Source organism: Anabrus simplex, chromosome 1, assembly GCF_040414725.1.
Source record: "Anabrus simplex isolate iqAnaSimp1 chromosome 1, ASM4041472v1, whole genome shotgun sequence".
In the NCBI taxonomy this organism is placed as follows: Eukaryota; Metazoa; Arthropoda; class Insecta; order Orthoptera; family Tettigoniidae; genus Anabrus; species Anabrus simplex.
This window is the reverse complement of record NC_090265.1, coordinates 1,329,034,670-1,329,047,793: the sequence shown is the minus strand read 5'-3', so window position 1 is coordinate 1,329,047,793 and position 13,124 is coordinate 1,329,034,670. Positions and strand designations below refer to the sequence as shown.

The window sequence follows — 13,124 nt, the reverse complement described above, 5'->3', positions numbered from 1 at the left end:
CATTTAGACTTCAAAAAACATTCAATGCTTGGTACAAACTTTTGAAAGAACCATTCGTCGAAAAGTTGCAACGACATCCAGGCACTCTTTTGAGCTCTGGTAAGGCAGTGGTGACAATATTTTTATGAGCTCTAGGGATCTTTGATTTTCCTATCCACATTAGTGGCAGGCTATGAGTGCCTGAAGCATTAGCACATGCTAAAACTGTAATCCTCTCCTTATTCATTTTGTGATCAGGTGTAGATTTTTCTTTTATTGATGCTAAGGATGTTTATGGGAACATTTTAAAATTTAACCCCATAACTGCCAACTTTTCGAAATCAAAAATAGGAAGATTTTAAAATTCTTGGACTTCATCACATATATTGCGCCACGGTCTTAGTGAAAAAACGACAGGATAAACGGCATATATATCTACAGTTACAATGTGAATTGACCATTAATTTAAAATCTTAAAACTAAGAAAACACAAAATGGTTACAAGAAAATGTACCTAATCACCCTCATTTACGACACACACATACAAATAATAATACAGTCGAACCTCGATATCTCGAACCTCCATTACTCGAGTTTACAATATCTCGAAGTAACTTAAATTTTCCGGCCGTTTGTCTTGTTCTACACATGAATATACTTCTTTATTACCCGAAATTTGGTTACACGAATTTCTCGATTTCTGGAAGCAAACATTTCCTCCCTTGAAGCAAAAGATACTCTGTTACTCGAATTTTGTGCAACATTAACCGTACAACACGGCATTTGTGGTTTGTGAGGAACAGTTAACAAGTAAAGAAAGGGTTACAGTGAAGCTGGGAACTAATATGACGGGAACCGAAAAACTCAAACTTGTAGTGATTGGAAAATCGGCAAAGCCTCGCTGTTTCTCGGGTATCAATTACCGGTCCTGTACGAAAGCAAGCCCAGAAGTCACGGATGATAAGTTCCATTTACGAAACTAGGCTACGTGGTATTGACTAGAAGTTTCAACGTGAAGGGAGGAAAGGTTAACTGCAACAAACACAAGAGACTAACGGATTTTTGCCGTTTCACTACTGTATCCTGTCTTCTAAAAAGTTACTATAATAAGTGTTATAATATTAAAGTGATGCCGTAAATTAGAGTTTCTTCGTATATTATTAAGTACTGTTAAAAATAATGTATTCACTAAAATACCGTTGATACATATGATTCAATTATGTGCTATACATGCTCAAAAACGGTATTCTCTATATCTAGAAATTTCGATAACTCGAAATAAAATGTATCTCCCGAGGTGATTAGAGAGATTGACGTTCCACTATATTGATATCACACTGACACGCGCAACAAAACGCATAATAGTTTCCTTTATTAGACTTAAAATGAACGGAAATTTAATTTTATAGGTATTTCTGAACACTTGGAGATAACGTCTGTTATGTTTTTGGCCATAACGTGAAGAGAAAATACCAGAAACTGCCACCGACACAACTCACTGAAATTCATTCAACTCATTAAGATTATGAAGTAGGAATGAACAAAAAAGTGCTGAAATACGTGAAACTACCACACAGAAAACAGATTGGTATGTCTCATACATTTTTAACATATGACTTTGACATGGGGAAAAGCACAGAAGCACTAGAAAAAACACGTGGCCTACAATTCCATCGAAATTACTCACAGAAACGATGTTAATAGTGCGTGAACCACACATTAAGAAACTCATACTTTCATCCTGATTAACTGAGTCGCTAGCGCGGGCTAGCCTCTCTTGCTTGTAGGACGATTACTGTCCCGAATCCCCAGCTGTAAAGCACACATGCTGCTGTAGCGAGCAGGAAACACGATACATGAAGGCGATGAACGATACACTCATGAAATAAAGCATAAAATAAATACGCTTGAAAATGAGGTTGGGAAAATTACACGAGCACATAAGAATTTATCCTTTATCCTAGGGGAAGAGTATTGACCGTACTGGAGGTTATATTGGTAAAAAAAATACGAAGAATTAAAAATAAATTGGAAGATGAGTTAAAAAACAGAAAGTTTCCGGGTAAATCGGAAGGGTTGGCAGGTATGTAACCCTGTTTCATCAGCATTATATATCTGATCTTTTGTCAATCCTTCACTGATCTGAACTAGTCTTGAAGTCCTTTCCATCATCCCCTAACTCTGCAGCCAATAATTTAGCCTTCTCTTGAATCATAGGACCGGATAACAGTATTCTTTTTTCACGTTGTTGTGTAAACCAAAGAAATACTGCTTTGTTTACCTTTTCATACCCACCCTTCTTTCACAGTTTTGCGGTTTGATATCTTAGAGAAATGCTCAAATAAATTAGATTTTGTCTTTACCCAATCCACCACTGTTGACACACCAACTCCATAAGCCGCAGCAACATTTCGCAATATTGCACCATTTTCCACCTGTCTCACTGCTTCAATTTTTTTTCGATGCTTACAACAATACGTTTTTGTTTAGTCAACATCATTCGATAAGCACGCACTTGCCACTGTACTTTTAACACAAAAGATTACTGTAGTGTACCTTGCTACTGTATTTCAAAAGAATCCAGTCCAGATGCCTGGGACAGCATTGGTAGAATAAGAATAAGATACAGTACTGTTATGAGCAGGTAGTTCATGTTGCAATGGTGTAAGAAAAGCATTGGAACTAGATTATAGAACTGCAAGGCAAGTGGAACGACCTTGGGTGAAAGAAAAATATGAATGGAGAAGTGTCGCTGAACTTCCCTGGTTTCCTAACAGAAGCTGCAGTATAGCCCGAGGAGTAAACAAGATGAAACTCCCACAACTGAAGCAACGCTAACCACGGTCTACATAAACTCCATGACAAATAATACAGTAACAGTAATAATAATAATTATTCCTGCTTGTTCAAGAAAAAATGTATCATGGAACGAACTAGAGGGTAAGAAGCCGTTTTATGCTACATGTGCATTCTGGCTTAAGTCATAATATAAAAATAAGGTTTGCCTAGTAGCTCTCAGCACATATAGGAAGAGAATTACTAATATTGATGGCTAAGAACGAGACGGTAAAATCAAAATATTAAAGTAAAATTTTGCCAGAGAATTTCAGTTAAGCCGGGTTTCGGTTAAGCAAAGTTCGGTTAAGCGGAGTTCTACTGTAGTCTAATCTAAATCCTTGTAAAGATCTTCAGAATTCTTTTCAAAACTAAAAATAATATGTTTTACTTACTTTGAACAAACTATCACCATTTGCTGGTTGGTGATTCACATTGGCTAAGGTAAGAAGCAGAGCTACAAGGTCATGAACCCTGCATACAGAGTGATTCTTCTCTACCCAATCACATAATGCATCCAGTAACACTGAAACATAAGATTCATATAAAGATCTGAGTTACCTCCTATTCAGCACAGTATAACAACAGCAACAACAACAACAACAATAACTTTACAAAGGTAAAAAAATTGAGTGTATCCTCCTATTCAACACATCATATATTCTATCATATATTAATGTAATAATAATAATAATAATAATAATAATAAAAACAACAACAGCAGCAGCAAAAAAACCAAACCCCACGGCACTTAACGCCCTTGAAAGGGCTTTGGCTTGCCCAGCGACCGCTGCTCAGCCCGAAGGCCTGCAGATTACGAGAGGCCGTATTTTTTTTTTTAGCTAAGGCGCGACGGCCCATTTTCGGGTCATGGCCTCCTCAGTTGCTCTCCGCCAAACGTGTTGATCTCGTGCAGCTACTCTCCAATTCCGGATCTTGAGGATGTGTGCTGCGTCCTGATGTACACCATCTTCCCATCTGTTACGTGGCCTTCCCACAGGCCTTCCTCCTCCAAAGTCTCCTAAGAATACCTTCTCTGGAATCCGGTGTTCTTCCATCCTAATTAGATGACCTGCCCATTTAAGTCTTCATTTGAATGGCATGCGACAGGGGTGCCTCCCCAAACAGGGAATATAGTTCATTGTTATATCTAATTCTCCATTCTCCTTGTACGCATATGGGTCCATAAATTCTCCTCAGGATTTTCCTTTTGAAGGAATCTATCTTCTCCATGGCTTTCTTTGGGAGGGTCCTCGTATCACTTCCATACATCACTATACCACGAATGAGGGTTTTGTATAGCATAACTTTTAAGTTCTGGTTTATATCTCTACTTGTGAAAAGTGGTACTACTGCAAAGTATGCTCTGTTGGCAGCTTGAACTCTTGCCTGTATTTCCACCATTTCCTCATTCTTGTTGCTTAGATGTACACCAAGATATTTAAATTCATCCACCACCTCCACTTTAGATCCTTCAGGGACAAGTTGGTCATTTGTATACTTCCTTCTCTGAGCCTGCACCATTACCTTCGTCGTTTGTTCATTGACCTTAAGTCCAATCTCTTTGCCTTCTCTACTCAAGTCTTCAAATGCTTCTTTAACTGTCCTTGTTGTTCTTCCCATCAAATTTATGTCATCAGCATATCCAACTAGTTGAGCTGTTTTGTATTGAAGTGTTCTACTGGTGTCCACCCTTAACTTTCTAATCACTGATTCTAGTGCCAGGTTAAATAGAATTGGTGCTAAGCAATCTCCTTGCTTCAATCCCTGATTCACTTCGAAGAAGCTGCCTACTTCAGTCTAAATTTTCACTCCCAACATCGTATTACTCATAGTTAATTCCACCAGTCGCACCAGCTTTTCTGGTATCTTGAACTCTCTTAATCTCTCCATTAATTTATCCCTGTCAATAGAGTCGTATGCTTGTTGAAAGTCGATAAACATCTGTACCACATCTATGCCCCGTTCCCAACACTTCTCCAACATTTGTTTCACAACGAGAGGCTGTATGGTCAGCACAATGCATCCTATTGGTCGTTATTCTGGGCTTTCGAGACCGGACAACAGGAATAATAATAATAATAATAATAATAATAATAATAATAATAATAATAATAATAATAATAATAATAACACAACCCAGCATTTTCAAACTTTTTTTTGCGGCAAGAGGTGTGATAGGTGATCTTAACTAATTTTGGGTCGCTGAACACGAATCTGTTGTCCGTTTCTACGTATCACGTCACGTTTTCTCGCAATAAGTATATCAAAATAAGAGATAGATCTGAATATTGCATATAAAAAGTACTGAAAATGTTGATAATTTTGGAATTATTTATAATTTTTTGTATTAATATATATGTGTTGAAATAGTCTAATACTGTCTTGAATTATTATATACAATGAATAATTATTGAGTACAAAATTACAATGAAATATTTAGCATTTATTGTGATATAATACTGATTCACACAAAAACACATAAACAAACAACTCTGAGGGAATGAAAGCAATTTATTTTGACAATTAAACGTCATTTACAAGCAAACAATGTAACTTTTATTCAGTATCTTTATGAATTCATAAATGTGAACAAAATAAACTTTAACAGTCCTAGATGTCCCCTTATAATGAACGCTTGGCTGCCCAGCGTTTGACTGCATCAAGTTTGTCTTCTCTTTTCAAACATCAACAGTAGTTGGCCATCATTGGTTCATCCCACCTCCCCTGGTATCTTCTTTCTGCCTCCTTGATGTCCTGGTGGAACCTCTCTCCCATCTCTTCACTAACGGTCCCAAGATTTTCCGGAAAGTGATCGAGATAAAAATGAAGGAAGTGCAGTTTGACTCGTTCTACACTCCAACTATTTCATATCATCCAACATTGTTTTCACTATTGTTTCGTATTGTTCATCCTTTACATTTCCTAGGGACTCCATTATGATGTGTCTTATTGAATTCCATGCAGCAAGTTCCACGGCATTCGTCTGTTCAAAGTTTCTGTCTTTCAGAAGCTTTCTAATTTGTGGTCCATTAAAAATGCCTTCCTTGACTTTTGGATCGTATAAATGTGGTAATTTGCTTGCAATGTACTTGAAACAGGGGCTACTTTTGTCCAAGGCCTTAACGAACTGCTTTATGATTCCCAGTTTGATGTGTAGCGGTGGCAAAATAATTTTTTGTGGGTCAACTACGGCAGCATTTGTAACATTTTTCACACCAGGTGTCCAAACTTGTCTCTTGGGCCAGGAAGGTGTAGACCGTGTAGACCAGTGTTTGTCCCTAGCTCTGCTGTCCCATTCACATAAATAACAAGGGAATTTAGTGTAGCCTGCTTGTTGTCCTAATAGAATACCACACACCTTCAAGTCACTACACACATCCCACCGGTGCTCATGATATTTTATTTTATCTAAAACAGTTTGCATTGTGATATAATTTCCTTTTAGTGAAACAGAATGTGCCACAGAAATCAAAGCTAGAATGTTTCCGTCATGTAGTAGTACAATATAAATGGTCCGTTATTGGACATTATAAATTTTCCAGCTAACTCATTCTTGGTTACCAGCGTTTCGCCCTCGTGTGCTAGGGTGGGAATCAACATATCCATATATCACATGTAGTAGTACAACCTTTAAGCAAATCACGGCCACTCTAACAACAGCATATTCGCTGTTACCACAAAGCAGCACTGTGCCCCATTGACACATTTTCAGACAGTAAATGGCAAATAACATGAAAACTAGATGTGCTACAATAGAACCAATGACATTTCTGAAATCAGGAGACCTTATTTAGTTAAAATCACGTATCAGATGCTTTGCCGCAAAAATCATGCTGGGTAGTGTAGTAATAATAACAACAACAACAACAAGAATACAGTAGCGGAGCATAAAAGAATAAAAAATGCAACTCTGTGACTGTACATGTCACTTCACTGATGACTCAATAAAGAGGTAATATAGCTTGATGACATTACATAATCAACAACACAGAACAAACCAAGCAACAAATGCCAAGTACTACAGGTGCTTAGTGCCATATCTTTTTACAATTTGTTTTACATCGCACCGACACTGATAGGTCTTATGGTGACGATGGGATAGGAAAGGGCTAGGAGGGAAGGAAGCGGCCGTGGCCCTAATTAAGGTACAAACCAAGCATTTTCCTGGTGTGAAAATGGGAAACCACGTAGCGCCATATCAATGTTCAGTGAACCCCCTTTGGGCAGCCACACATGTTTGTATTCTCGCACGCAGACAATCATACAGGTGATGAATATCATCCTATGGTATAGTGTTCCAAGCCTTTTGCACCTGTTATGCAATTGTGCAAGGTTAGCAGTTGGCCGTACAGCTGGGTCAGATGTCGTCCCCATCATGTCACAAGCATGGTCAATGGGAGACAGGTCCGGAGATTTGAATATAACATAGAGCATGTTGTGCAGCACTGTTCAACAGTCCCCCAGGAACATTAAAGGTGAAAAGAGGTTGGAGTTCATTGCACCCCACACCATGATGCTAGGAGTTGTGCCCACATCAGGGACAAATACACTCCGGAAGATCATGGCCACCAGGTTGACACTGCATAATTATGTAAACAACCATCACTTGCATGAAGGCTGAACGAGCTCTCATTGCTAAACACAACAGAGCGCCATTCCCTTCTCCATGCATTCGTTGCCCAACTCCACAGAAGACATGCATGGCCATGTTGTAATAAAACACATGTGTTTGTAGTCCTGCTGTAAGTAGACAGTTCCCCATGGTACGTGTGCAAACTCCTGGTGCCACATTCGCTCAGTTTCTGCTGCGGATACATTACGGTCTGCTAGTGATGCCTTAACAACATGCAGATTTTTATCTATGTCAGTACTAGGTGGCCACCCCAAATCTGGTCTACGACTGTGTGCCTGTTCAACTGATCACTGTTGTAACTACGTCTCACTATGGGTGCATCACGACTACGTATGCAATTACATATTCCATTCCTTTACTTGTAGGCAACTGAAAATGTTGCTGATCTGTGGTTCTGATAAGGTTATACTTAGGTTTCATTGTACATATTATGTGAAGAAAGTTACATTTTTGTACATATCTACATAATTATTCAACATTTTTAAAATGGGTTTCATTTTGTTTTACTTTTCAGACCCTAGTAAAATATTTTGGTGAATTTCCTCTCATATGGAAAACATTTCAATTCCTAAAGTTGGCTTAAAATAATAGTTCCTTTAAAATTGGGATTTCTGACTCTTTATCTGTGAAATGCAGTAGGTCCGAGTGCCTCAACTCTATACGACAACACAAATATTTTCTCAGAATCTAGGATGGTCAGGTGCACTGCATTGGTCATTTAACCTTGGTACGAATAGAATGCAGGCTGTTAATGAGGGACTCTGGTTAGGTGTCAGGTAAATATAAATACCATTTTATGTGAGATATAAAAATATTTTTTTACGAACTCTTAAGGCACAAGAGAAAGCAACAAATGTGGTAGACAGAAGACAATGGGTGAAAATGGCACATGGATTTTTCAGGCTGCATCTTCATACCTCAACTTGTAACCGTACGTATGTACGATCCCCGAGTTTTTAGGTTAGGAAATTTTCGTATATAGTTTGTTAGGTTAAAATCATGTAATTTTGTTTATTTACCATGTAAAAAACGTAATATTATAAGAAGAATGTATAGTTAGGGAATATTCCATATGTTCATCATTATATTTTGTATAAATTTCCGTTTGGGTAAGAGTCCGTAAATATGGCCTAGCCGTAAGGATTGTGCAACTGGGAAAACTGCGACTATATCGGGAAGGACGGTTGAAGTCAGTTGGATGTGTTGCAACAAATGGCTGGAAAACACGGGGTACGGCAGGTTGTATCGGTTGAAGAATTGGAGTGAATCAATGTGGACATACATGAGTGGACGGTCTATGTCACATCATATACTCGATAGCCAATGCGAGGGCTTTGTTTTGAGCGAGGTTTGTGTTGACAGAGTGACGCGGGAAGAAGTGCCGGTGTGAGCGTTGCTACCACTAAACTTTTCAGGACGCGATTACCACGTGTAGCAAGCCTATATAAGCATGTACGCGTGTGCGGCAAGTCAACTGAACAAAAAGTCCAGTCAGTATTAAAACGGAAGTAGCCATAAACATGTATAAGGCCTTAATCAGACCAATAATCATGTACGCAGCCCCAGCGTGGGGGTTCACTGCAATGACGAACCTGGATAAGCTGGAATTAATACAAAATAAATGCCTACGAGCAGCGACCAGACTCCCTTTCGACACGCCAATACGCCAACTACGCAGTATTGCGAAAGTCAGCTCAATAAGGCACCAAATACGTAAACAGACACTAAACATGTACAGAAAGTCATGGAGTAATAAGATCAACCCGTTAATAAGCGGGATCGGACGCTACGACGTTGATCTGTACAAAAAGTATCCTACACCGAAGCACATTCTGTTCAGCCACAGGGTTGGGTGGGCGAGGGGCCGATAGCCAACCCACTCCCGCCAAGCTGACACCTATATACCACATACACCCACACACTGCAGACACCTATGTAAATATGTAAATATGTTTCAGCTGTCCTAGACCCAGGGACCAGGCGAGGAAGATTGACAAAGAGTACAACTTAAGAAGACGACGGCAACGCAGCCAGACGGCCAAGGACGTGTCAATCCACCCCCGCCCCCCTACAGAGACATGGGAGCGGAACACCAGCCCGCGCCCTATAAACAGCACTAATATCTATCTGTTATCTCTTTCCTATCTAGGTTGTAAGCTGGACATGAGAGCAGGCAAACAGCCGGCACTCCAATGAGAACTTGTATATACATATGTTATTAATAATCTCAGTTTTAGATCTGCAGTGACAAGTGTGTTCAAACAACACCGCATAGAGGGACATCGACAGGAGGAAGAAGATAGCCCCTTGCATGCAAGGCTTGGCTCTAATTCCCCCTCTCCAAAAGGAGACTTGGCACCAGGGACTGCTGGCTGCTGGACAATGGGACGAACCTGTGGCCCAAAGCCCAGATGCTAGCAGACCCGAGCCGACCCGGCAGTGACAAGAATTACTGATCCCCATAATAACAAAAAATTGCAAGGAATTGGTTTATGTTTGTGCATGTTACCTGTTCCTAACTAACATAACCTCTGGTCTTTTTCCAGCCCACATCCTTGCATGTGCTATCAAAAGATGTCAGGTTTTACATGTAGGCTCTTTCTTCTTTCTGCCTATGTGGTTTTTCCCTGACCCTTCAATACCATACCTTAACACTATCCAACCAATACAAACTTTGCCGTGGTAGCGAGTCTGACTCGGAAACCGGCAGATACTCCTTGTATCATTTCCCACTCTACCCAGCTATCTCTTTTCTACTTAGAAATTAATAGCATGTCGGAGGCCATGTAGATTGAGTCGATGGTCACGGCGGGGGAGCGGGCTACGGGGGCCCCCCGTAAAAAAAAAAAAAAAAAAAGCGGCAAGTCATTCTGATTCGAACTCTAATGCTGTTTCTGATTGTGTTTCTGTCTCTGATTCTGTGTGTTTTCTCACTCGGACCGGCGCGCGGGAGCTACTTTGCGCATAGTCCTAGGCAATGTTGTATTGTTCTTGAGTTTACATAAAATCAGCTTCATGGTCCGTATCGCACTTCAATAGATTCACAATGAAGTATTTATTTATTTTCCACCTAGTCGATACAATGATTGCCTAAGGCAATTTTTATTGGTCAAAAGTGGTACATGTTTCGTATATTATCAACATCTTCAGCCACATAACACAGTTTAGATGAAAAATATAAAATTGACAAAGTAATGCTTTAGAGGAAGTGTCCTTGAAATTAACATAAGATTGACAAGATTAAAACAAACAAATAACTCAAGAGAAAATATATAAATTATTTCTACAATAGAAAGCAGTCGTCAAGGAAACACTTGTACAATATTCCATAGAGAAATTGTCCTAATAAATATTCTTTTCTTAATAATCCATGAAAAAAGATCAATTTATAAATTAAAAATTATACATTTTATAAGTAATTATCGAAATGAAGAAATCCTGATATCACAGTGCGGCTCTTATTATTAATGTAGATGAAAATATAACTAATTCCTAGTTGTCAAATCTTATTAAGCCTGCTTTCCTTTGGAACAGTAACTCTTTCACAGTGAAAGAATGACAGGAGTTACTGTTCCAAAGGAAAGCAGGCTTAATAAGATTTGACAACTAGGAATTAGTTATATTTTCATCTACATTAATAATAAGAGCCGCACTGTGATATCAGGATTTCTTCATTTCGATAATTACTTATAAAATGTATAATTTTTAATTTATAAATTGATCTTTTTTCATGGATTATTAAGAAAAGAATATTTATTAGGACAATTTCTCTATGGAATATTGTACAAGTGTTTCCTTGACGACTGCTTTCTATTGTAGAAATAATTTATATATTTTCTCTTGAGTTATTTGTTTGTTTTAATCTTGTCAATCTTATGTTAATTTCAAGGACACTTCCTCTAAAGCATTACTTTGTCAATTTTATATTTTTCATCTAAACTGTGTTATGTGGCTGAAGATGTTGATAATATACGAAACATGTACCACTTTTGACCAATAAAAATTGCCTTAGGCAATCATTGTATCGACTAGGCGGAAAATAAATAAATACTTCATTGTGAATCTTTTGTTCTTGAGTATCGTTTTCGGAGTGAGCACGCTATATGTTGCTGATGCTAATGAGTTTCTGGCGGATGTTAGGTCAAAGACGCTACTTAAGTGTTTATTTGTAACTTCAACTCTGTATAATAAGTTGGACTACAATTCTTCTACGAGATTATGTACAGTGGATGTGGTGATGCGTACAGAATCGAGATTCGGTAGTGGATGTGTGTTTGAGCACAGAGCTGATTCTTGGTCGAGGAAATCGTCGGCCGAGTATCCACTTTCAGTTGCAGAAACCTGAGGCGTTACACCAATCTGTGCGGCACTCGAGAAGAACTCAAGACGTCGATGAAGTGTGTAAATAAGGTTAGGGATGCTCTTCGTAAAGAAGGTTGCATCCGTACGTAGAGAAAGTCGTCGTACTTTTCTCTACCAGAATACGATTTTTGTTCTATAACAGTAGTGAGTGTAGTGGGACTCTTACCTGGAGGTATGTTAAGAAATGTATATATAGTATCAACAATTTTATTGATGGTTTGTAGTGTGTATATTTGCCTTTGTAAATGACAAACGAGTAGGTCTCGTGAAGTAATGATTTGGTTGTTGTTAGTAGTGTGTATATTGCCTTTGTAAACGACAAACGAGTAGGTCTCGTGAAGTAATGATTTGGTTGTTGTTAGTGGTGTGTATATTTGCTTTTGTAAACGACAAGCGAGTAGGTCTCGTGAGGTAATGATTAATGTTGGTCGTAGTTGTTTGTACGTTGCCTTTGCGGACGGCAATCAGGAGGGGGTCTCTTTAAGTGATGATTATTGTGGTATTTATTATATTTTTGTTTATTATTTTGGGAGTAAAGTTCTGGTATCAAACTTGCAGTAAATTCTTTTATCAGTGGAGTGAGGATGAACCTGGCATGCTACCTTCATCTAATTTCAGGGGTAAACAGGTAAGGTTACAAAGCAAGTCTGGAGCCTCGTCAGCCTGATGACCGTCGCCTTGAGAGAGAGAGTGGCTCGTTGCTCTACACCATTAAATATTCCTGCAATTGTTTTGCAGGTGGCGCCCATTGTCTTGGTATTTATACTTATTTCACTCCGTTCATTAATTATATATATTTTTATTATTTATTGGTAGTCTTCAAATAGTTACAACTGACCAGTTAAGTTATGATGACTGGCGAGTGTATATTAGTGGTGTTCTGCTTATGGCCAATTTCTGGTACACCACAGTTACCTGTAAGTTACCTAAATGTGCTTGTAACTATAACTGAAACTTAAATCCAGATTTATAAGCCCTGACAATAAACAGTACACTTATTTCATGTTTAGTATCTCTCGTCCTCCAATAGATGTCTCTACGCAAATGTTTTTAGTGTTATTATGGTAAAGTCTACTTATTTTTACCAGCAGAGATCTTCTACAGTGAAAACAGCTTGGCAAACATTTACACAGTCATATCAATCAATCTGATTCAGCATCTAATAATCTCTCATAATATGAATATATGTAGGAACTAATAATGCAAAAATTAGATATATTTTCCCTTGTTTCTTATTCACAGTACACAAGCATCGACTTAAAATTCACCTTGATCATTGTCATCACTAAAATTATACAAATACACAGCAATT

General features: G+C 38.4%; 1 protein-coding gene across 1 annotated transcript in view; it reads right to left on the bottom strand.

The window, feature by feature from the left end:
* Positions 1-13,124, bottom strand: part of LOC136858306 (FAST kinase domain-containing protein 4) — a 170,652-nt gene that overhangs the window by 116,074 nt on the left and 41,454 nt on the right. The window contains exon 4 of the mRNA XM_067137747.2: positions 3,210-3,340. Coding sequence (XP_066993848.1) covers positions 3,210-3,340 — 131 coding nt within the window. The remainder of the gene's footprint in view (positions 1-3,209; positions 3,341-13,124) is intronic.